The 25,878-nt window shown below is 31.6% G+C and overlaps 1 protein-coding gene and 2 pseudogenes across 8 annotated transcripts; all 3 read right to left on the bottom strand.

Annotated features, from left to right (window-relative positions):
- Window positions 1-7,757: 7,757 nt before the first annotated feature.
- Window positions 7,758-12,887, bottom strand: LOC100782215 (U-box domain-containing protein 3). Of its 8 annotated transcripts, none has more exons than XM_014773829.3 (7): window positions 12,647-12,887; window positions 11,697-11,759; window positions 11,215-11,498; window positions 10,883-10,999; window positions 8,777-10,681; window positions 8,524-8,663; window positions 7,758-8,268 (listed from the first exon to the last, which is right to left on the bottom strand). In XM_014773829.3, exons 3-7 carry the CDS (start codon window positions 11,407-11,409, stop codon window positions 8,151-8,153), a joined length of 2,475 nt encoding a protein of 824 aa, XP_014629315.1. In that variant the 5' UTR covers window positions 11,410-11,498; window positions 11,697-11,759; window positions 12,647-12,887; the 3' UTR covers window positions 7,758-8,150. The 8 variants fall into 8 exon arrangements, with proteins under 8 accessions (XP_014629315.1, XP_014629314.1, XP_006576941.1 ...); XM_014773828.3 differs by having other exon boundaries at window positions 11,215-11,495; XM_006576878.4 differs by lacking the exon at window positions 11,697-11,759.
- Window positions 12,888-18,776: 5,889 nt separating this feature from the next.
- LOC100781678 (rho-N domain-containing protein 1, chloroplastic-like) lies at window positions 18,777-20,827 on the bottom strand (annotated as a pseudogene).
- A 1,295-nt stretch (window positions 20,828-22,122) lies between these two features.
- Window positions 22,123-24,990, bottom strand: LOC100780591 (uncharacterized; annotated as a pseudogene).
- Window positions 24,991-25,878: the final 888 nt, after the last annotated feature.

The following is a 25,878-nucleotide window of genomic DNA, read 5'->3' as shown; positions in this document are numbered from 1 at the left end:
TTATTGACTAAAATGAGCTTAATGTAGTATACTTGAATCATGGAACCCTCCTAGATACTTAATAGACTATTCATTGAATGCAACATATTGTTGCAGTTTTTTTTTGTTTTTTTTATTTATTTATCAAAATCCAGAGTTATATATGTTACTGCAAATTGAGAAGGACAATCTCAATTAGGTTGACACCGAACTCATTAACAATCAAATCAGCACATTTTCCTATATTAAAGATCAAATAGAAAATAAACATCATGGGAGGACAAACATATTGTTGCAGTTAGATTTCGGTGAAATTAACGAAAAAATGAAGGGAAGCACGTAATTATATGCAGCGTTTACTCATATGTAATTACAAATTATTAACACATTTGTATGAAAACATTTGCAATATTCATATAGTTTCATAATTCATACTCTGGCCTCTTTCTCATTTTCCATGTCTTTCTCCACTTCTTTAATATTTTTACACCCTTTACTTTGCATGTACTCCTGTTCATCTTAGTTTAATGACCAAATGGTTTTGTTTTTCCAGGACAGGCATCCGAGTGGGGGCAATTAAATATTCCATATTGAGAGGGAATTTTTTTGTCTTCGATTATTTTTTTAATTAATTCTTGCTGGGTTGTCTATGACAAAATCCGGTACTAGGATCTTAGACTGTTTTCTTGCCTTCCACACAATTTTATTAGTGTTATTATATAAATTCTTCCATTCAATATTGTATTGGTTCCTCTTCCTTCTCTTGTTTCCATCACAACAGTACTCAGAATTCTTTTTTCTTCTTATATACGTATATTCTTATCTTTCAAATGCAAGACGTTATTATGCCCTTGTGAAAAGGAAAACAAGCAAGAAACATTATTTCAAAATTATGTGAGGGGACACCACATGTTTCATGATCATAGATTATCTCAATCACACCCGCCAAATAAGCTTTAGTGGGTGGACCATTCTAGTTAGTTGAAATAAGAATTGGTATCTTATTTTTTTAAAATTATATACATTTTTATTTAATGTCAAAGTAAATGTAACTTTCAAGCGTACTTGACAATTCATGAAGTGCCTTTCACATCATAAAAATAGATAATCAATTCCATAGAACACTTCATATAGCCTGTTGTTACTCGGACTTTTAAATTTAGTCCACATGGGGCGAGAATCTATGGTCAAATTACTAATATTTAGAATGGTACCAGTCGTCATTGCACAGCCACAAAAACCAACACGAATGCGTTTTAATACAAGTATTGGAGATAACCCCCGCATGAATAATTTTCCCGGAGAGTAAGGGATGAAGTTCTTGTGGTCAATATCCTAGGCTGGATTGAAAAAGGGTTCTTTCATGAAGCTGTTACGAGTTGGAAAAATATATCAATATATTTTTACCAAAATATAATTATATAATCAATATGCTAAGAAACTAAACAGTAACATCTATTCTATGTTTGCCAATTTCACTCTTCTTTGTATGTTTGTGGTTATCAAGATTATTGTTTGTTAAAGCATAGCTTCAAGCCCATAAAAGCCTATATAGATAGGGAATCACATTCATCCTCTGTTTGGAATCTCCTTGTTTCCCATCTTTATAAGTTGAAAAATAAGCACTAAGCTAAAATACAAATTATCTAGTTTATGAAGTGACCACGATTACTCATACTTATATATACTATTTTAGTTATATTATTAGTCAATATTAAATCTTTATCATACTTTCTCACATGAAGAACTAGACATATAGAATGTGAAATTTACAAAAATAGATAATAGCTGATCAACTGACAGATAACTCAATAGATTGAACAAGAACTACATGTTGATAGATGTTTGTGACACTATTTTAACTTTAGATTTGAACTAACTCAACTCCGGCCTAAAACTAACTGTAAAGATTATTATCTTTTCTTATATACATCATTTTAGTCATATTACTGGAATCTAAAAAAAAGCCTCCGATCCAACAATACCTTCTTCTTTAACCTATATCCCATGATTCCCATTGGAATTTTTGGCAGTGTTTCTCAGTTTTTTTGCAGCAACGGAGGATTGGAGAAGTGCTCAGGTGAGAAACTCACGTGGGGAAAGGACGTTAAATGTAGCTCTTCCCTTAATTATAAAGCGCGGACACATACAAGTGATATGTATGGATACAACACTAATGCTAGAATTCACAACATAGATGAGACATGACTGAGATATAATACAACATGGACTTCACTTTTCAGTTGTCATATTTCAAGCAATAAAAATATTAACATAACTCTCAAAATGATATCGTTTTGAAGGAATAACTTAAAAAGAAATAACAAAAAAGTGAATTTCAATACAACATACATCTATATAATATTTATTAACTCCATTACACAAATTTAATGTTTTATATGTCAACTTTATTGATTACTATATAATGAAATATTATTATTCATTTAATTAATATTATATCACATTTATATTGTCATAGAAATTAAAAAATAAGCAAATATATAAATATATATGTAAAACTCAGTAAAAGTATTTGATATAATACATACCCATGACAATAATAATCACAACAATTTTGATACTTTAATCTTATATTTATAATTTTATTGCTATATTGTTTTCAAATCCCGAATATGTGTCGGTGGTACGTAGCAGGTGAAGGAAAAAAGCTGGTAAATGATGTGACAATGAGCTTTCAAGTTATTAATAGTGGTGTTAGACTGTGGTAAGTAACCATTGATAATTCATAATTGAAGTAATCAGGCCGTTTGTTCTGTCACTATTAATTGGGAGGGGAAGCAGGATTGCATAAATGTTGTAAGTTGAGAAAACAGTGAACACAATGAAGGCCATGTTTTCACTTCACTTGGCAGTACACCCATGATGGAACTTGAAGTACAACTCCAACTTAAGGACATGCATTTTTGTCATTCGCTCCTCTAACAATTTCAATGTCATTCATCTTGCAAAATACATTAAATTTAGTATATAATATATTCAACATAGAGTCAACTCTCTTTTTTTCTTTTTACTAAAAAAATATATATATTAGGAAAAGGCATGCCCTTCTAACGCCAAATAGAGATAACCCATCTCGTCTAATATTTACAATGAAATTTATATATCATTAATCCGCCAACAAGAAAAATCTAAAATAGAACTCAAATCACAGTTAATTAATGTAGTCGAAAGACTTGACCAAATGTGTCAACAGGAGTTAACACGTAGAGTCGTCTAAAATTAGGATTGGAAGAAATCATAATTAATTATTAATAAATATTTTTTTACAATTAAAGTACGACAATTTATATTGCCTTTATTTTTTTTAAAAAAAATATTCTTCTAAGATATATATTAATTAAAAATAAAATAATTATAATTATATAAAATTCAATACCAACTGTTTGTGGACCACATATATAATAAACTGTCAATGATTTAACTGAAGTAAAAGAGGGTTGTAATGCTTAATAATTTGATTTGATTTGGAGATAAGGAAAGGCTTTCATGAGAAAAGCTAATGCACTTGAGTGGACCCAATCTTAGTTATGTGAATGGTACTAAGGATTCAGGGACTTAACTACAAATACGACTTAGCCCTGCTGTTCTGTACCCACAAAACAATAATACAGATCATAGACAGCTGGTTGATTCATGTTCCATAAGCAATCAATAGAGATCTTTAAGGAAGAAACAAGCACTTTAACTGCTGTCTAATTAATGAATTCTTCAAGTTGCTGCAGATCCTTGAGCTTTTCAACTTGCAACCTCACTGCAAAAAGATAAAGGAATCTTCAAAACCTTGCTTCATTTATAATATTATTTAAAATGATTGTCATTTAATATTTTTGTATGACAATTAAAAGTATTGAATATTTTCAATTTCAAAATATGTTCTTTTTGCAATACTATTCTCTTATTTTATTAATACTTTTTATCTTACTTATTGAAGATATTAATCTATTATTTGGTGAGAGAAATAAAAAGGAAGGGAAAAATCAAAATACACATTTTTTATAAAATAAAAAAAAAATTGGTTGGTTTTGGAGGCTAGAGCCTGGGGGGGAGAGAAATAGTCGAATGCTTTTCTTTTCCTCTTCCAAAAGTTAATGAATTTTTCTTTACATAAAATTAAAGAGATTATATTTAAAAGAGAAAAAAAGGACTTAAGATATGTGTTTTGTGCTGACTAACCTGTCTTCAGCTTGCTTAAAAAAAAGCTGTCTTCAACTTTTCCACCCTCCCAAACTCTTCCGACTATCCTACGGACCTAAAGTAAATAAAACACTTGCTTTTAACCTCCATTTCTCCAAATAAATAAAACCCTGGAACATGTTATTTATTTATGTTTTATTTTAACAATAAATAAATAACATTTAATTAGCTTTTAATACTTAAAGTATTTATTTTCGTTTAAAATAAGCCACATTTTATCGTTTTCTATATTAGTTAGCAACTATATTTTATCTATATCTTTGACAGTACTAATCTTAATTGAAATATACATTTTTTAGGCAAGCACTTTAAATAATAAACTTCAAAAATCTTGTTTCACTTTTTATTGGTCTGTAAACATTCCCAAATTTTAATTAAATTAATTAATAATAAAATGGCCTTCATTTAATTTTCATTACCTATCAACCTTTTATTTGTCTTTTTTAATACTAGAATAAAAGTTGTCTTACTGTTAGAAATAATAAAAATCTTACAAAAGATCAATCATCTCTCAAGAGTGAAGAAAGATCAAATGAATTAACATTAATATTAATTGAAAAATTATTAAATGAAAATTAGTTATGACAGTTTAATAAATAATTTTATATTTAAAAAACATTAAAAGGATACATTTTAAACAATTTAATATTTTCTGTAAATTATTTGTGAAGCGGGTCATTTGAATGTTGGATAAACGTTGGTAACTTTGTTATTATTATTATTATTTTTACATGAATTGAACATAAAATTTACAACATTTACGCATCTCTTTATTCAAGTGACCCCCTTGTACCCTGCTATCACACTCTTCCCCTGTCATTGTTTCCTCATTTTCTTTCTTAATTATTTTTTGTATTGACGACTTTTGTGACAATGGAGTCTCGACCCACAAATACGCATTCAACTACAAACATGCTAAGGCACATTTTTGTCTCCCAGTTAGGGCACCTTCAATTTCACCAAAGAAGCAAAGCATCTCCACCAATAACATTACTCCGATCAGTGCTTTCCATCACCACTTTCTCACTTCCAATTTGCTCTTGATTTCATAAGACAAAAAGGGACTACATAAAAAAAATAATGTAAAAAGCCTTACAGGGACGACATGCATAAAAGATGTTAATAATAATTAACTTTTACTTTCCTCCTCCTCTCCAAGCAAACTGATAAATATTTTCTTTTAATCAAACGTAATGAGGAAACTTTTAAGTGATATTCTGTTTAGGAAAATGTTTTTAATTACTTTTTAAAATTTGCATATAAAAAATATCATATTAAATATGGCCTAATTATTTCTTATGTTTTTTAAACCAAATAATCAGTAAAAGCTAGATAAAGTTAGAAAGAAAAAACAATTATCAGCTTAATTTTAAAAAATTGAAACCTTAAAACTTTAAATGTGATAAATGTTTTGGAAGAAGAAGTACCAAAAGATTTTCAAGAAAGAAAGTAGGCGAGAATAAAAGATGAAAATGATATGTATAAAGATAATGGATTCCACTTTTATTTGCTAACCAAAAACTAGTCTAAGTGGAAGTTTATTTATTTATGCATGTCAACAAAATTACTAGTTGTAAAACTTTAGAAAAATATTAGTAACACAATTTTTAATATTTTTTAAAACACGCTATTAATAGTTAAAATTTATTGAAACACATGAAATGATGTTTTTGTAGTTTTTATAGATAAATGAAGTGTGTATTATCTCTCTTAATGAAGTATTTTATAAAAATTATTTAGTATTGAATTTTTTACAGCATGTTTTATAGACTCGACTATGAGAATCTAGCTCAATTAATTGAATGTATGTGAAGTATTATAAATTTGTAATATCTGAGTTTAATTTCTATTCATAAAAAAAATAAAAAGACTTAACTATCTCCTAATTATACTAATTATGGTAGATTTTGTTGGTGAAATAATGCCTTACATCTTATTTAAAAAACCTCATTTCTACTTTCATAATTTTTAATATATTTCAACTATATATCAGAGAATGTCTTTCTAACTTTGGACTAGAGGGAAATCATGCTTTTCTTTCGGCATCAAATGCCTTCTTTGCTTGCAAAACATAGTTAGTTCAAGTGCACTGAATGGGTATTTTGTAATTTCAAATTGCCCATAATAATTTAGGTAAATTCCCATCCAAATTGAACGATCAAAGTCTGGGCATCGTGCATATGAGGCAAATCTGCCCGCGTTATTTTCATGTTTCTCTTTTCTCGAGGAAAAGCAAAGAATAATACTGGTGTTTGTAGTGTTTTTCAACTGAGGTTTTCTTCAACATGTGTTTCTTGCAGATTTTCAAAGTGACAATAAATGGAATATATTCCTGAATGATTATTAAGGTTATAAGGTTAAGATCTGAGAAAACTTTGGGCACGTCAAAGCAAAGTGACACATTAATTTCCTATCAAAGCGATTTAGACAATGGTATAATAGCTTTTTCTTTTCCAAAAAAAAATAATAGCTTTTTCTTTTCCTCTTTTTTACTTTCTTTTTACGGTGGCATTTAAGTAAAGTTTTTGCATTAGAGTACATAACCATTACATTTTTTCTTTCTCCCTCGTTAAGGAAGGATTGATAGAACACATTGAATTGCTTTTAAGTTTTTGGGACAAATTTGTACGTCTTTTTTACCTAGTTAGTACTTGAATATTGATAGACACATGTGGTAGTAGGCCACGAACCATACCCCCTTCTGACTACGGAGTATTGATCGTGTCAATTTTGTTTGTTTCCTTTTGCTAAATTGATGGCTGGAAGACACTACAGAACAAAAAGATCACAAGCCCAATCAATTTTTGGTCATGAACATGACCCAATCATTGATCCCAAATAAACATAGGTAGAACATAATGTCAAAGATATATAGGAAAATTCCTTCCTGCACTTTCTATGTGCTGAAAGCAATATAGGAAGTGCATGAATCAAGCATGGAAGTGCAGGAAAAAAAAATCCCATATACAATTAGTTTTCACACCGTTTTTTACAACCAATATGCCCATAAATTTGGAAATAATAATTGGTTGCTTCAGTTTAACTTTGGGCATGACCCATTTCACCAAATTCCAACCTGGGTGCATTAGTTGCACCTGTCTTAGGGAGAAATTATGTACCCTTGAACCACATGATCATATAAAATTCTATTCACCAGTATTTGACAAATATCAACCGTATAATGATAATGTAACCATCCCCAAGGACAAATTATTCTCAAATAGACACATTGTAACAATATAAAATAAGTAATAGCCATACATCATGTCTTTTTTTTTGGTATATATCAAAGGAGTTTCAACAATTCACACACTATGTTCAACGGAGTTAGACCCCTTAGTACCATGCACCATTTCTAAATCATTTTCTGGATGAGCTTAAATTTTGAGCATTACTTGTTTAACAAACAAGACATGCATGACCTGATGCTAGCCAACAAGGTCCTGGATTGAACTCGAAGCTCTCAGAATGTAATCAACTTTGTATACCTCTGAACGGGTGAGGTCAGTAATATTATAATATATACAAGTCAAAGTGAAAGCATAGATTGAAACAGGATTGAATAAATTAAAAAAAAAATGCTCACATGGCCGAATGAGGTACAACAATTTATGGTACATCACAAGATTCTATACCATATTTACAAATATGTACAACAGTGACTCACAACCGCATCAGTTATGACTTATGACTCCAACAGAACAGTGTTTTGTTTTTACATCTCGCCAAAGCATAAAGCTTCAGAAATAGCTTACCTTTTCTTCAAAACAGATCTCACTACTAGAAAGAAACCAAGCCATTAAAACCAACAAAACAAATTGGGGTGGGGGGGTACCCTACTAATGCAGGAAACAAAAAAAAAGGTTTGTGCCTACAACACAAATGATACATTTAAAAAGAATTAAAAAAATGAGTAAAGGAGCCCTAAAGTCCTCAAGTGGATGTAGATTAGGGAGTTACTGAGGAAAGAGTGAAAAGGGCAATGAAATGATCAAAATTGCCTTATCTTCATGATTTCCCCTTCCCCTTGACTCCTTCACGCTGATTACGAAAATGACTGAGAAGCTGTTGTGCCTGCATGTAAGCGAACATATTGTTAGCACTTCTTCCACGTTTCAGATTATGCTTATGATGTGAGACTCTGTATGCAATCACCCCTCAATGTTTGTATACTTTTTCATAAGTTTGTGTTACTTAAAAAGTCCATTGTGAAAATTATTATTTCTCTTGAGCATGAATTATGCTTTCTCCTATCTTTCTACTTGATAAATATCAGATCAAAGGGAAAATATCTCAACAACAATCCCAAACAAAAGGGTCAAAACTTACTTCTTCACTGTTTTTGGGGGCAAGGCTGGGGGAAGAATGCACTGCAGAACATAGATTAGAATGCCAGATTTTTTAGCACATTGTTTCAACAAATTGATTCTGTAACCATGATTGAACACCAAGATTTGAACACTATTTTCCTAGAGAAGAGTAACACAGCTCATAAAAATGTAGCAAAACAATTGTATATGCACACTAAATAAAAATTTGACCACCAAAATAGATGACAAAGACAAGAGGATTAGTTCCATACCTTTTCCTTAGCTCTTGGAGTACCAGACTGAGATAATGCAACTAGGGGAGGTACAGCTCCTTCTTGGAGAACCAGGGTACAAAACTTTTGATTATGAAGACATAGTTGCAAGAGGATGGAAGCAGCATTTTCCTTTCCCCTCAGAGAACCTGATTCAACAATTTCAACTAGTGAGGGAATGCCCCCTTCCCTTGCAATTTCTATTCGGCCCTCTGCAATTGTTGACAGGTTTGCCAAAAGAGCAACAGCCTTGTCAACCATTTTATCAGTAGGGTCCAATAGCAGAACCAGAAACTTCACGGCTCCAGCTTGAACTATACGAGCTTTATTCTCATGGAATATTGATAGGTTGAATAAAGCAGTGGCAGAATCCTTCTTTCCCCTAAGAGTTCCTGAGGCTAGAAGACCCACCAAAGCTTTGACTGCACCAGAACGGCCAATTTTTGCCTTATTGTTATCTATTACAGAGAGGCTGAACAGAGCAGCAGCAGAATTCTCCTTTGCACCATCATTCCCTGTCTTCAAAACATGGATAAGTGGTTCTATGGCCCCTGCTTCCATAATCAAGGCCTTGTTGCCTTCATTAATTGACAAATTCAGTAGAGCTGTCACGGCATGCTCTTGTATTATCTTCCTTTCTGAATATAGCAGTGAGAGTAAAGGCATAATTGCCCCACACCGCCCTACACTGATGCGGTTCTCCATGTTATGCTTGGTACAGAGCCTCAATTGTTCTGCAGCAGCAGTTTGTGTTTCATTCGATTGACTCTGGAGATCTTCAATCAACTCATTGACATGGGATGTGGTGATCAATTCATTGGATCCTACAGGATGGGAAGCAACTTTTGAATGACTGGTAATACTAATATTGTTACTCTCATTATACTTATTTTCATCCTCCATCCTTCCAATTTTTGATCCAGGGCTATGAAATTGCTTTCCAGATAACCAAGGATAAATCACTGATTCTTTATATGCAGGAGAAGCAGGACACCCATCAGTAATTTCTCTAGACAACTCCACATTTTGATGCTTATTAGATATGCCTGACACCTCTTTCAAAACTGGAAATACATAATCAGTACTAGAAATAGAACTTGAAAATGATTCACTTCTGCTGTTACTACATGAAGGTGCAGGGGATTGTTGCTCAAACTTTTCTGTCTCTCCATTCCAGCTTCTATCAGATTCCCTGCTTGATCTGAAAGAGTTATCATCCTTTGGTTTCTCAAATGCATTTGCAATTTGATTTGAATTGGAATCGCTACTAGCTGAAGACTCAAAGCTACACAGACGATCTAAATCTTGATGTAATAAATGATCTGAGGGGGATGAAATATGAGAGGAATTACTTTGCTTAGAGTTACTGGGAAGTTTGACATTATTTTCCTCACACCAATTTGCTATCATAGCTTTAACAGTATAATTGGGAATGAGATTTGTATGGACAAGTATCTGGCGAGTGTTGGGACAAACAGTTAGCCCATGATCAAGCCACTTTTGAATGGATTGCCTTTCATATGTCTGACCTGAAGCCACAATAACAGCATCTGACATGAGTTCTAATGATAAAGGACATCGAAAATAGGGGGGAATTGAAACACCACTTTTGACTTCAGGGCGCTCAAATTTCATCACATAATCACGTAAACTGCACACAAGATTCACAATTTGGTTAATTTCATCCAAGTCCCCTTTTGTTTTATTGACTTCAGCATTTGACCTTTCCTTTTCCACAGCAATACTTTCTATCAGTAGCTCCTGGTTTGATATCATGAGTAACCGTATAATTTCCTTTAGAGAATCATAGCAAGGTTCGATATTATCCCTTTGATTTCTCAATGCGTCTTCTATATAGATCATTGCAGGTTCCTTCTTAAGACACTGAAGTTCCTGCATATATTGCTGAAAAGTAGCTAGCAATTAGTGCCATAATTCTATTGAGCCGCAAGGCACCCACAAAACAGACAATAACTATTACTGCCAAATGAAGTAGTTTGACTTTCTTTACCCTGTCCTTTTACTTTTACAGGGGAGTGGGATAGGAGAAGTGAAGAACAAATGAATAATGATAAGGAAAAAATTTACTTTTAACGTTGGACCTACCTGAAGATTACCCGAAACCAAAACAGATGCAGGTCCCTTTAGTGATTTAACTATCATGTGACAAATCTTATATGAAGAGTTCTGTAACTTGATCAACAATTCCCCACTTTGAAGAACCTGAAAATAGAATATTCCCAACAAAATAGTTAAGAGGTTGTGATCAATCTCTTCCAGAGAAGAAAGACAGATGGGGGAGGTATTGGTGGTGCATTGTTTCTTTTGACCTTGTTCAAATGCCAACATAGAGGTTTAGGATCTTAAACAAGTTCAATAACAGTTGTCGAATAATGATATTTGTTCAAGTACAAGAAATTAAGAATGTAAGTAATTACACTGTGAATCCTGCTCATCTTCGGGCCCCATTTTTCAATGAACTCCCTAGCTTCATTAACCCGCATATCCAATTCTTCACATTCTCTATGCAGATTTTCATCGAAAGGGATTTTGAAATCCACAATATCATCGAGCACTGGTTTCAAATGCTTCAACACACAAACCATATTATTACAGTTCTTTTGAAGGGGCATAGGTTTCACTGCTTGGCAAGAAACTAGATGTATGAATCGCGAAATGCTGTTGACAAGACATTTCACTGAAGATGTATTTATTTGACCTGCTTCAGTTAGACCAAAATAATAGCAAACCAGTGTTACAAAAACAACAAAAAATAAATTAAAAGAGAACATTTGTAACAAGCACTAGGGAATTAAGTTAATATTTCGCTAAAATGAATATAAACCCCCTCTAGTTACAGGACAATTGCAGCAAAATTTCATGTGGTTCAAAACTCAGTAACATGGCTCCCTAAACTTACCAAACACATAACCGTTTGAGCATGTGTAGGAAACCCTTGAAAGGAGCCATTATGCACGATTTGCTAAGTTCAAGGAATCAAATTGATTAGTTTCAAAGCACATGGTAGTTTTTTGCAATTGACTTATTTTTCATTCATTTCCAGCTCCAAATGTCTAGTTTTCTGATTGTCCAACAACAATTAGTGACTAAACTAGAGTCCAACGTTGAAAAATATTCTAAAAAACAGTACCACATGTTTGTGTTCACGCAAAAACGCAGATCAGCATCTAAAGACTAACACATAAGCACTTGAACCGTGCTAAAGTAGATAACACAAAATAATTTTGCACCATTGCATGAAAAGGCAAATGGATTTCACTTGCAAGTATAGCAGGTCTAATATACAAAATTACAAAGAGGAACTCAATGATTCACTAAAAGAGACCAAATGCAATTGCTGAATGAAAATGATGCATGCAAGACAAACCGTTAAAGTCCATGGAAGGAAAAAGAAAATTCGGTTTTCAGAGGTTTCAGTAACCTCACTCGTCAACTCAAATGATACTAATTCAACTTTCAGACAGAATTATTCATCTGCCAGAACCATATATTGGTAAAGTACTTCAATTTACTCTCTCTTTGACAACTTCTCCCAAGTTTTTCCAATGAACACAGATAGAAATAACACATCTTTCTATGACCAATCTAAAAACAACTCTACATAGAGCCTCGACAACAAAAACATAGCAAAGGGTACCCAATTATTAAGAAATTTCTAAAATGTATAACACCGCACAAAATCCAGAAACCACCCAAAATAGTAGAAACAATAGACGATCCTCCAATGGATCAAAAGCTACAAAAGGGCACCTGAGAAAGCCATGGAAAATTATAAGAAAACTAAAAAAGAAGGCATTTTGTGAGGAAAAGTAGCAGGTTTGGTTTGGATGATTGCATTCGCAGACATACCTATATGCATAGTTATGAAAGTGGAAGAGTGGTGAAAGAAATGGTGATGAATTTCAAAGCACGAGATTGTCTAAAAGAAGTGAAATGATATGTGAATTAGCATGATGATGATGGTGAGTGAAAGGGGTTCTTCTCCTTCGTTCATGGCATAGCTCTGTTTCCCAACAATGCTACCCGGAAAGCCTGACGCAGAGGGTCCAACAACTAAAGGGAAATTTTTCATCAAATTAAGTTAAGTAAAGAACAACCTAAAATAACCATAAAATAGTTAAGGTGGTGGATCCTTAACAATCTTAGCACACAAATCGAATTAAGGTCTTATTCTATTGCTTTCAAAAAGCAATTTTTTAAAATTTTAAAAAAAATAATGTGAAAAAATTTAAAATTTTTGTAATATATTTATAGAGTTTTTTCGGTATATTATTTTTATAGAGTTTAGTTTTTATTTAGTATAAAAAACTTTATATCGATAATCAATAAAAAAATGTTTAAATTACATTACTAGTATATTTAAATTATAAATTATAGAAAAAAATAATAATAAATGTATCATACATATTAATATTTAAATAATGATAGTATAAAAAAATACATTACTAGTATATTTAAATTAAAAATGAATATTGCATAACTAAACTGAGACAAAAGTTTGGGCAAATTAATTTATTGTTGATTTGAAAATTTCCTTCATGAATGATTAAGATAAGCCCTTGTCTTAATTTCCCGTCATTAAGGTAGTTATAAATTTTTTTATAAAAAATTAGTTTGACTGCCATTATTTTTTGGATAGTCATTCTCTTAATAATTGATAGATATTTTAATTATTTTCTTTTTATAAATTTGAGTTTCAATTCCTGTGACAAAAAGAGGGGAACTAGCTGGTTATGAAAGAGAAACAATTAAAATTTAAAAAAATTGTCTAAACATGTTAAAAAAAACTGCCATAAATGATATATTTATTAATTTCATAATAATTCCTTTAAAGTCGTATTAAAAATATTGTAAAACCAATAGTGTCATTTTTGTGTAAGGAGAAACAAGTTCAACACTATGAAGGAAGGGATATTTATTATCTTACCAAAGAGTGAAAAATATTGTAAAACCAATATTCAAACAACATATAAAATAATTTGTAATATAGGCCATTCATCATTAGAGAATATCACTCCGCACTTCACCCAAAAATAAAATAAAATAAGTCAAGAATAGTGCATTTATAGGCAGATCTATCTAAAGTATTATTCATCTATTAAGTGCTTAAAAACATACATTTCGTATTCTTTTGAATAAACTATAATCTCTCCCACAAAATACTACCTTCTCTTAAAATAAAAGTTTCTGAATTAAAAAATTACAAAAGTAAAGACGATAATATCATATGTATCTAGATTATGGTAGCAGTCCCTAAGAAATTACATTATCCTTTAGGTATTTAAAATCATCATAAGTAATTTTTTAAGTATTGAAAAATCTTTCGAATTAGTTCACGATCTTTAATAAAATATATCAACTTAAGGAATGAAATAATAGATATTTAATATTTTAACAATTACTTGCATTATTTCATTACTTTTAAGGAATACTTAAAGATAAATAATAATACTAAAGAAATTAAATTCGTAATTTATTTTAGACTAAAAGATAATTTTTATCCTCGTATATATCTAAATTTATATGTATAATTTTTTAACATTAGTTATATATATAAGTGATATAAAAAATGTTTATTTAGATTGATTACATACATAATTGATATAGAAAATATTACATTTACATTGATTATATGTATAAATCATCATTATGGATTTGGATACTAACTTTAATCCAGAAAAAAAAAATAACACTTATAATTTTATAAAAATATATAATTTTATAAAAACGAAAAATATATTTGAACCTTTATTTTATTATCATTCATCTCATTTTTATCTTTTTCCATTTTTCATTGCATCACTTGAACCATGTGACTAGCGTGACCTACCTAAAATCACCAGCCATTCAGCCAAGTCCTTATGGATAGAAGGGCTAGCTAGGTCTACCAAAAGAAAAAAAGGGTTAGGTAAGCCATTAAAACTCAGAATTCATTAGCAAAAAAGGACTAGGCTACTACCCGGTCTACACTCTTCCATTTGATGCAATAGTGCAGTTAGGGAACATCAATAGTACCATTGAGCTGAGTGGCAATGCTAGCTTACTTAGTTGGGGACTTGCATTGGGGCAATCTTTGCTGGCTATATTGAATTGTACCAATAACCAAATCGTCCTTTGGATCCAAGCCAATAGCAATAGAAGATCTGACCCTCCCTCCGTGAGCACATTTAAACATTCAGCTGTGCCTGTGACATTTGTGGTAAGCATGTGAGCCAACACCAACACCATTCCATGACATGAATTTTTCTTTTTCTCCACAAATCACAAATGGGGTGTCATTGTAGTACTGTCAGTAACCTTCAATTGATCATTTTCAAGATTTGCCAATGTTAATAAGATGCCATTTCTTTTGCTTTGAATTAGATGAATCAGATTGACAGGCCCACGTAAACAACTTTCTTGACTATGTTCCGCTCCGATTTATTTAACCACTATGCTTTGAATTAAGGCAAAATAACTCATAATATTTTTTTATCCATAAATATTAATTTATTAATTTTGTTAAAAATATTAGTTACGACATTTGAATTTACAACATTTTTTTCTCTTTTTTTTTTTACTTTTTTTAACCACAAAATTAACCTTATATCTTCTAATGATTCTCATATTGTGTCTTGAGAACTTTTGTGTTGCATTTGATTCATATCAATTCTGTTAGAGAACGTTAAATTCTTAGGCAGTGCTTAGCCAGCTCCAACTCCAAGTCAAGGTTTCTATCACTCATTAAATTCTTAGGAAGTGCCAACCATAAGCATTGTGGTTTTGAAACATTGAGTACAATGAGTAGTAATTGTGAAGACCGTCAAAGTCGTGGAAAAAACTGCTAATAAAGTTTGATATTTACATAACTACTTTATTAAAATTGTGGACAAAGTGGCTCTATGCAATTAAGATTTTTTATCCAAGACTTATACTAATGGGTTTTTAACAGCAATTTATATATACTAATGGGCTAATTGTTATAAACATATCGCTCATGTTTTTCTTCTATTTCGTTTTTACCTTATTTTCTTTTTATTTATCTCTTCCTTTTTCATTACATCACTGTCACACTATACCAAAGAAAGATTTGGAAAGTACGTAGCACTTCTTGGATATTAACCTACTTGTATCATATCTGTTTTTTTTTATCCAAAGTCAAAACAATATTGTATTATGTATCAGTCGTCGTGATCAGCTACACAATTTCTTTGTTCGCTATGCACATAGTAAATGTTTATGAACTTAATTAAAGTCATACATGTCAACTTAATTAGACCCGTTGGTTATTCTTGGACTTTTGTTTTGTTTTTACGAGCTTTATTTATTGTCATAGCTGTAATAATCGTAGACTTCCTTTTTTCTTTCGTATATCTTACCCATAGCTGTAAATAATCATTCCTTTCATTATAACCATTGATGTACAGCAGCTTTATCTATTTGTTATTTTGTTATATCATCCTCATAAAGTCACACCAAAGTCCATACTCTTGGAAGAATTATAATGTACTTTATATATTGGATTTTATATCATTCTTACATTTTTTTTTTAAGAATACATATATTTTTCACGATAAACACTCTTTCAATTGAATAGAATTATTATTAATGATAAAATTATTTTCCTTAGCACACACAAACTATTTTTAAATTTTTTAATTTTAAAAACATATAACTCATAGTTAAATGAACACTTAATCCACTAATTATTTAATGAGTAACTAGACATCTGACTCATGTATATATATTATTTTTTGTCTCATCATTATTGATGTATGATTTCCAACACAATTTCTCTTATCGAGAATTAGACATGTCAATCATAAAATTTGTTAAACTAGACTTATACAGGTCTAATAGTAGTTCGATAGCAAGTAACATAGAATGTCTAATGATACTCATTAGAATAGACTCTAATACTATATTAGAATTATGAGTTATGATTGTAAAACCTTATAAAATTGGCTTATAAGGTAAGGTTTGCGCTTCAGTTATACTTTATTTTAGTCATATAAAAGTTATAAGATTGATTTGATGATTATGAAGAAAGGTTTAAGGGTTGAAGCAAGAAGAATAAAGAGAAGTTATAAGTTTAAATCTTCTATTAGTATTATAATAAAAATTAATATTTACCAATAAAAAAAATATTTTAACTGTATCATTATACTAAACTGATGTGGTAATCATTTTATTATCCAATAAACAATGTTGAAATATCATGTGATTCAGATATTGATTATTCTCGCTATCCAATAAATAATGTTAAAGTGTTATGTGATTCAGATATTGGTCATTCTCGCTTGGGTTTTGGACACCCTTTATATCCTATACATCTATATATTTTTTATTTGTTGATAAAAATAAAAAAAGAATTAGACGACATGAGATTTCAACCCCTCCTATAATTTATAAGCCTTTATTTTTTTCAATAAGCAAGAGTGTTGACTAAGAGAAAAAAACACTCAAAGTTATCAATACATTTTCTTCGTGATTTTTACATAATTACGTTTTGATTGAACCACCTACTCTAGATACGAGATGTGATTTTTAAAGATGTGTGATACGTATTTTCTTTTGCTTTTGCTATACCCTTCTTTTTTGGGTTAAAATTGTATCCCCTCATTATCCCTCAAAAAGCTCAAAGTCAATCGGTATCAAGCTAAACAAATGAGATCTTCCTTGCTCGCCTTAGATTGGATTACATATTAACTATTGCTTATCTTGTTTGCCGTATACGTCATGGTTTGCATAATAGAGGGATTTTGTTTCCCCATCTCTTCCTTCCCCCATGTGAGTGATTAAATTTGATAAAACAACACACATTAAAAACTAAAGAAATTAATGTCCAAGTTACTGAATCAGCGGCCACCAACTCACAAGCTTCTTCGGCTAAACTTTCAAATTGGGGACCCCTTGCATGTGAATTGTGAATATTCTATTCCCTTTTCTATTTAGCGGCACTTGGTGACTGCTATATTAAGTGGTGATAAGGAAAATGTTTATATTGGAAGCAAGCATAAGCACTATGCAGGCAAGCCAAACGTGATGTTGTCTCCTAAAAGAAGGAAAACATCTTTTTTTTTTGGCGATGAAGGACAACTTTTTTTAAACGAAGGAAAACAAAGTGGGAAGTTAAAACTATGAGCTCCTAATTTTAATTAATCATCTTTTTTGTAAGTGAGCTTTTCTAATTTATTTTTCTTTCACCCTAACAATCTTTTAGGTAATTTGAAATGTAAAACCTTCATTCCAATTAATCTTTCCACTATGAGGGGGTGAAAAGGGATGTAGGTTGAGATTTTTGGGATGCAGGGGAAAAGAGAGCTTTGTTAAAATAAACTACTCAGAAATAGTTTCGGCCTTGTTTGTTGGGTTTGTGTCATTTACACCCCACTTTTTTGCTTTTTGTGTTGCCTACCTATTTTTCTGTTAAAAAAATTGACAAAAAACATTTTATGGAAATTAATTTTCGTAATATAATAATTTATTAAAACATAACTATATTAGAGAGACTAATTTCTGTAATATATATGAAAAGTGAGGGTAGGAAAGTGAGAGGGAATAGTGATATTTTAGGAATATCAAAAAACAAAAAATAGAAAATGGAGAGTGTGAAGAGCAAAAAGGGATTATGAATAGCATATATAGATCCCTTTTGTCATAAATATTTTGCTACCCATGTAGTCCGTTCGGTCCTGTTTTGCTAAGCTATATAGCTTTCAGATCCAATGTTCGTTTTTGTTTAAGGAATATAATTATTTTCAAAAAATAAAAATTGATAAAAAAAAAAGTATTACTACATTTATTTATTTATTTATTTTTGCTGGATATGTAAACAAAATGGTTAACAATGGCCTGATAAGGATTATAGCTATACAATACGGTTAACAATGATTAATAGTCCCGAAGCATTATCATACTGAAATGGTGTACTTTTAATCAGTAAAAAAAAATTCAAAAATCTCATCGTGGGAATACAGTTACAAATTCAAAATCCTCCGAGGCCTGAATAATAGCATGGTTATTCTATTTAATGATCCACAAACCCTCAAGTATTTGAAGGAATTAAATTAAAAACGATGAAAAAATAAACCAGATAAATTCACAGGTAAAAAACAGATATTGGTAAAATCTGTTGTTCCTTGATTTTGCTTCTCTAACTTATGGTCCAAATCAGCTTCCAGTTAGCAACTCCATGAGCTCACTCTTCTTCATTATTGAAAACCCTTTGAGGCCACGAGACTTCGCAAGTGCCATTAGTTCAGACAGCTTCATTGTACTCAAATCCTCATGTTGTTCCACTTGTTGGTCCTCCCCATGTTCATCATTATATATTTGTTCAGAATCAAGATAATCATCATCATGTGAAATCGCAATCCCCACTTCGGGGAACAAGGGCTTATCCTTTGGATCAAGTTCCAGTTCAGAGTCATGCTCTGGCTCAGGATCAAGCTTGATGCCGATTTGATCCTGATCTTTCTCTGTAACCACATTACTCAGGGGACTGCATTCACATCCTTATCGTCGTTAGAGACAGGTTGATACTTTAACCGAAAAAAAGAAGACCGTCGTTGGAAATTAGATGGAGGCCTGATAACTAATGAAATGTTAGTTTCTTGAGACTCATTATTAGGAGTACCATTTAAATCAGGAAATTTTGTGCTTTGACTTTCATTGTCTTGACCACAATCTTGCAACCAGTCCAAACTATCGTTTTCCCCTCTGTTAACACCACTACTTCTCTTTACTTGCTCAACTGAGTGTTTCCTCAGTAGCTTGAGGAGAGAATTAACAGAACCATTCTATTTAGACTGTGCTTGGGATGCTTCAACTTTCTTTATTTCCTTAATAGTAGTAGCTCTCTCTCTTAGCCGAGCCTGAACCTTCTTAAACAGTGTAATAATCTCCTTCTCTTTAGGCCTAGGGGCAGCATTGGCATTGGCATGGTTTTTTAGTGTGCTAGAATGAGATACCAATGAACCATTTTTCAATGATAACATGTCTTTTTCAATGTTCTCAAAGCTGTCTCTGTCTACATTGAGCCACTTCCTGCTTCTGGAAAATCCATGCTTGTTTTGCCTAGAGAAAGATTCAGGGTTCCTCCTCGCTTCACACACAAAAGATGCACATGCACCCCTAGAAGAACACTTTAGCCCTCTAATTGTGACATGTGAATGAATTCTGTGGTAACCCTGAGAGGAGCAAGAAAACACAGAAGCTGTTCTTCCAGAAACACCCAAACATGGAAGAAACCTACCTTCTGCCACTCCACATCCCACGGTATGACCAAAACCACTTCAAAAACCATAAAGAGAGAAGTAAAATAAAATGAACAGAAAAAATATAATAAACATATAGCCATATTTATTGGACAAAACTTAGATGCAATTCCATGAGTACTTTTGCTGTTGTTCTTCAATCAGGATTGGAGTTCCACCTTGGTAATCTATTTGACATTTATTGAAAACCTTTTTATACCCGAATTACTGAAGTGAAACTCCAATTCTAATTGGACAACATCAACAAAAAACACTTGTAGAACTGCATCTAAGTTTTGTCCTTATTTATGTATGACAGAAAGCAACACAATCCATCATAGAAACCTAGGATAAGGCACTAAGTAATCAATCTCTGAATTGAGCAATGATACATACATCACAATTGTTTTAGGAATTCAAATGATCATGATTTCAAGTTTATCTCAGTAGCGGATAGAGAGTATGATCCAGGATATATATTACTAGTGCTTCAGTAAAATGGCACAATTTAATTGCAGAGTGGTTATTTACAGAACAGCAGTTTGATTTTTTTTCAATCATGACGGAAAAAGAAGCTGAAAACGATCCATGTCTCAAAAGCTAGCTATCATAGGAGGCAAACTGAAAAGAAACATAAGGAAAAAAAAAAAACCTAAAGGCTAGAGTGGAGGAAAATGAAAGAAGAGAGTGAAGAAGGGTTATGGTATGGTTCAAAGGATGAAGGTGACAGAGAAAGACGCTCACCGGCAACGTTGTAAGTGTTGGCCATCATCAGATGCATTGCTTGCAACATCGTAACCCAACCGCCCTCACTCAACGGCGGTTGCAGCAACCTTTGCTTCAATTTGCACTCACTAGCAGTCGCAGGTTTTTTCTTGTTGCTAGTTACCCGTGTCGTGTCCCATAGTCATATATAAGGGACATTCTCGGGAATCATTATTTTCATCAGGGACCAACTGAAATTCTCGCTCGGGCAGGAACCTTTTATTTTTCTTTGTTATTATCATTAAGCCTAAAAAAACGAGTGAAAGTGTGGAACATTCATTTTAATCCTTTCAAGTAGTTAAATTACAGTCATTTTTCTTTTAGATTTTATGTTTTCGAATAAGGGGAGAAATAAAAGTATAAAAAAAATCTTGAAACTGGCTTTTCCAAAAACATTTTTTTAAAATATATTCTTTTAAAAATTACATTTTTAAAAGTTTATAGTTTTTAAACATTCTAATTAACTCAATTTTCCATTTTAAGGACAATTAAGTCTAAAAAAAATTAAACCAAATGAAATATCTATAATCCCTAAGTGGTTGAGTCAGAAATATCTTTTAGTTAGTCAACAATAAATGATTTAAAAACATGTTTTAAAAACCATTCACACACCTCCAAACCTGCTGGAAGAAAGATACAAATGACTCCTTTGGCAAACATCCATTCGTCTCTAATTCCAAACAGACGCTTGAGGTGTGTTTGAATAACCATTCAGTTGAATATAACTCACATTTAATCTAATAGTATTGTTAGTTGTTACTTGTCTTTTGTGCATTGAAATGCACAAATGAACATTTGGTACCTCTCACACAACAATCTAAGCACACACTAGTGTGTTTGTTTTACTTAAGACACTTTCTAATGCACGTTCAACTGAATCCTATACTAGATTGACGTTCAACTAAAAGTAACGCTTATTCAAAGACAACTTTTTATACATACACAACTTTATCTCATACTCCCAAGTTTAATATAACTTATTATAATAAAAAAAACCAAAATATAAGCCATTATTTGTTGAAAATAAATTCTCCCAAGCATACACTACAAAATTTAAAAAAGTAAAGAATCGCATGCTTTTTTACTTTTAAGATATGAAGTACAATTTTTTTTATTTGATATTGATAAAATATTAAGCTTAACAAAACGATATATATTATAGAAAAATATACTATTACTATTTATACATCAAACAAGCAATTTATCCTTGGGCTTTAAAGAAAAAGTCAAACATCTAATATGTATAAATTAAAGAAATCACACAACTGATAACACCACCATCACATTCTCTTGCAAAAAAGTAACATCCTATTATTGCTCTGCCTCAAACAGGGGATACGTACAAAACTATCTAGTTAATGATGATCAGGAGATTCGCTTGTTTTGACATAAGTATATGTTGTGATTCACTTGATAGAAAAGTGCATTCATGGGAAGCACGTTTTCCCATTTGGGTTGACAGGAATGTAAACCAAACAGGCCTAGGCCTTGTGATTCTTTGACATCTCCTCAACATCAAGTTCCACTGCCAACACGGGCCAATCCTTTAGCATGCTGGAATGACTGGCAAAGGAGTAAATTATATCAATATTTTTTTTAAAGAAAAAAAAAAACCTTCCACATACCATTTTACATAAGAAATAAGATAGAAATTTACTAATTTAGTTCACCTGTTCCGTACACAGTGATGGTCTCTACACAGGTTCGCAGGCGATATATGACTCTGCCTACAATGTCTGTCATATTAACTGGACCAAATAATCGACTAGTCTTTATGGAGACATTCACCTTAGACTTTAGAGCTTACAGATACTACACAATTTCAAAGCAGCTAGATGTTGAGGAAACAAAATAACAACAGCAGCAAAAGTTTCTTTCATTAGGTGGGGATTGGCTACATAGATCAAATGACACCATGTTGTCCTTTTATAAATCATGTAAGAGCGACACATGCACAAAACCCCATGAGTTTAACAGAGTTTTTGGTAAAGAAGTAACACAGATTTAATATCCTTATTAGTAGAGAAAAAAAATATAATTAAAGAGACAAAGGAAGAAAACTAAAAAGAGAGAAAGAAAAACATTAGTATTTGGAATTCCAGAGGTTTTCAATATCATTAAATTACCAAATCATGCCTAATTTTAATTATTTTAAAAACAGAAAGCTGTTGTTTTATTTTCCAACAAGTAACCTTGTATACTTGTACGTCAATGGTAACTTATTGCTTGGTGTCATGATATTTTACTATATAAAACTTCTTAAATAATCAGCATTAGCTTCTCTCTTGCAATAAAATGCTAATGCCAATTGATATGCTCCATATATAGAGAGACCAGGAAAATAGAGCAGTCTTACCTTGGGTTTTAAACTTTTATTTTCAGCATCTACCCAACACTGATCCTTCTCAAGAAAAAAAGGGTTCATCCTTTTCATCAGTTGATACCATTTCATAACCTTCAATACAGTTAATTGCCTGACAAGATAGTTATCTGCCTTCAGAGGGTTTTTCAAGACCACTAAATCTCCTACAAAAACATGCCTGTCAAAGAAACATGCACAGCATTTGAGATTGCATTGATTGATGAACACCATTTGAAAAATTCAATCGTCAGTCAAAATCTCTCTAATTTTAGTGGAAGTCTAAAAATAAAAATAAAAAACAGAAGTGAGCAATGATTTCTAAATTTGCAAACTGATAGTCAGTCAACAACATTTTTTGGGAGAGGAAGGGGAGGATTATCAGAACTCATTATACCATCCATAGACCATATCACCGACCAGATTACAAAATGTAAAAAGAAAACCTATTTTAAAAAAATCTACAAATAACACAGGCATAAGCATGAAGTTTATCACATTGTTGGTGCCACCTACCATATATATTTTTTAAAAAAGTAACATCTGCAAGACCAAAAGCCTCAAATGGAGCTTTACAACGATTAAAATATAAATCATCATAGGCAAGAACCACCTTATGTTTTAAATTTTAACTTCAGAACTGATAAATCATAGTAAACTAGTGCTCAAACTAAGACATGGTAGGAGTTTCTCAAAATGAGAGACTTTTAGTAACTTACAAACAGTCAAATCTATATGTGATATCAATATACTAACTTGCTAACACAAATCAATCCTTTTGTTACAATAAAAAATTGACAGCCAGTTATTAGGTAGCTGTGTTTGTGTTAATTCTGCATTAGGACAGTTATTAGGCAGTTATGTTGGTTTCAATTATGTATTGGCAGTTTTGTTTTAGGATGTGGCGGTTAAGGTGTCAAATTGTTATTTACGGTGTTTTGAAGGAGAAAACTCCTTGTTACTTGTTAGGGGGAAACCTTGTGTTTGTTGATGTTTGCACTTAAATTTGGCCAAAAAAACAGATAGATTCTATGATTTATTCAGAATTCAATGTGTTTATTTTCTGAGTTCAACAGTTATAAACTCTAGATTCAATTATTATGTAATATATGAAATCAAGATGAGAAAAGCATCTGTTTAAAGATTTTTCATATGAAAAGCAAGGAATAAATATTGCATTTCAGGAGAATGACACATCCTAAGCATAAAATGGACCATATCAGCCAACTCACAATAGCAGTTAACAATTCTACAATCCAAAGAACTGTTGCACAATGAGTATGATTACTTTGGATCTGCAATTGGTAATTTCCGAACAAGAAGAGTTTCTGTTTTTCCAATACTAGTAGAAGCCACCTGGTCTCCTTCACTCCGGTGCAAGTAAGTCAACTTTCTCAGCAGGACAGTCTTATAAATGAAGTCGCTTAGCTCTTTATATGTAAGTTGACATCCTTCAACTTTATAGCTCTGTTTCACATCATTAAACCAATCTATAGATGAAAAGGCTTACAAGTTACAACTAGGGTATTTTAAGTGCTAATGTTGGAATAAATTGCTAAAAAATACAGAAAAAGCAAGTACGTGTACAACTGTAAAACAGTGGATCAACCACTCATTGCCAAATAAAGGGTTTTAACTTTTAACCACTCATCTATGCATCTTTGATGCCTGCACTATACCAGTGCAAACCTTACAACTTCAGGGTTGAAAACTAGAATGCCTTTTGCAGGTACACACCTTCCCTCTTAAACCTGAGTTATGATAGCAACAGCAACAGCAACAGCAACAGCAACAGGAACGTAGAAGAGATCAACACATTACCTGAAGCCCATGCTGGAAGGCCCAAGAGAAACACTGCGCGCCCTACCTATTTGAAGGACTTGGTGTGATTTTGGCCTACAAAGTTTGTTACTGATATGTTATAATCTGTTACAAAAGGCAGTGTATAAATAGGATATCGAATACATGAATAAAATCAGAGAAGCATTTGCGTAGAACTTAGTTTATTTCAGGAGGTGCCTTGACCTCGAATCCAATGCGTTCATCTTCATCCTCTCGCTCACAACAAGTTACCTAACACTAGGACATAACAAAACCCAAAATAAACTTTGAGGGATGAAAATTGTAACTTTTTAAATTTAAAAGACCAAAATATTTGTTTTTAAATTTAAGAGACTAAAATTAAATGCACCCTTAATTTTCAAAACCAAAAATATAATTAAACCATAAGTGTATACAAAGGAAATCAATTTCTACAAAACTTTTATCCGTTGATGAAATGAAGCGTTATTTTCCGTTGTGATTACTAGTATATGAAAACATTACACATTTTTTCTAACGTGTAAAAATTTATTTAAATTTATAAAATTAAAAAAAAAAGTTAAATAAAAAATAAGATTCATAAAAATATACTATTTTAATAGACTTTAATAGATAAAAAAGTATATTCAAAAATTGTGTCTGAAAATGAGAAGTTAGCATCTATATATATAAAAGGAGAAGGATGAGATTTTTTTTACATATCTTTATATATATAATATATAAAAGAAAGTGAGTTGGGGACATTTTTGTAAATATTATTTTGTCTCATAAATGGGAGTTAAATTAATAATTGTATGGGAAAAAAAGTAAATAAAATATTTTTATTTTAAAGAAGAGTAATTTCACATTAATAGAGAAATTAGTTATTTACATTAATGATATATTAATTAGCAGTTTTA

Source organism: Glycine max, chromosome 3, assembly GCF_000004515.6.
Source record: "Glycine max cultivar Williams 82 chromosome 3, Glycine_max_v4.0, whole genome shotgun sequence".
In the NCBI taxonomy this organism is placed as follows: Eukaryota; Viridiplantae; Streptophyta; class Magnoliopsida; order Fabales; family Fabaceae; genus Glycine; species Glycine max.
Note: the sequence above shows the minus strand (reverse complement) of the source record. Positions and strands in the feature narration are given on the sequence as shown.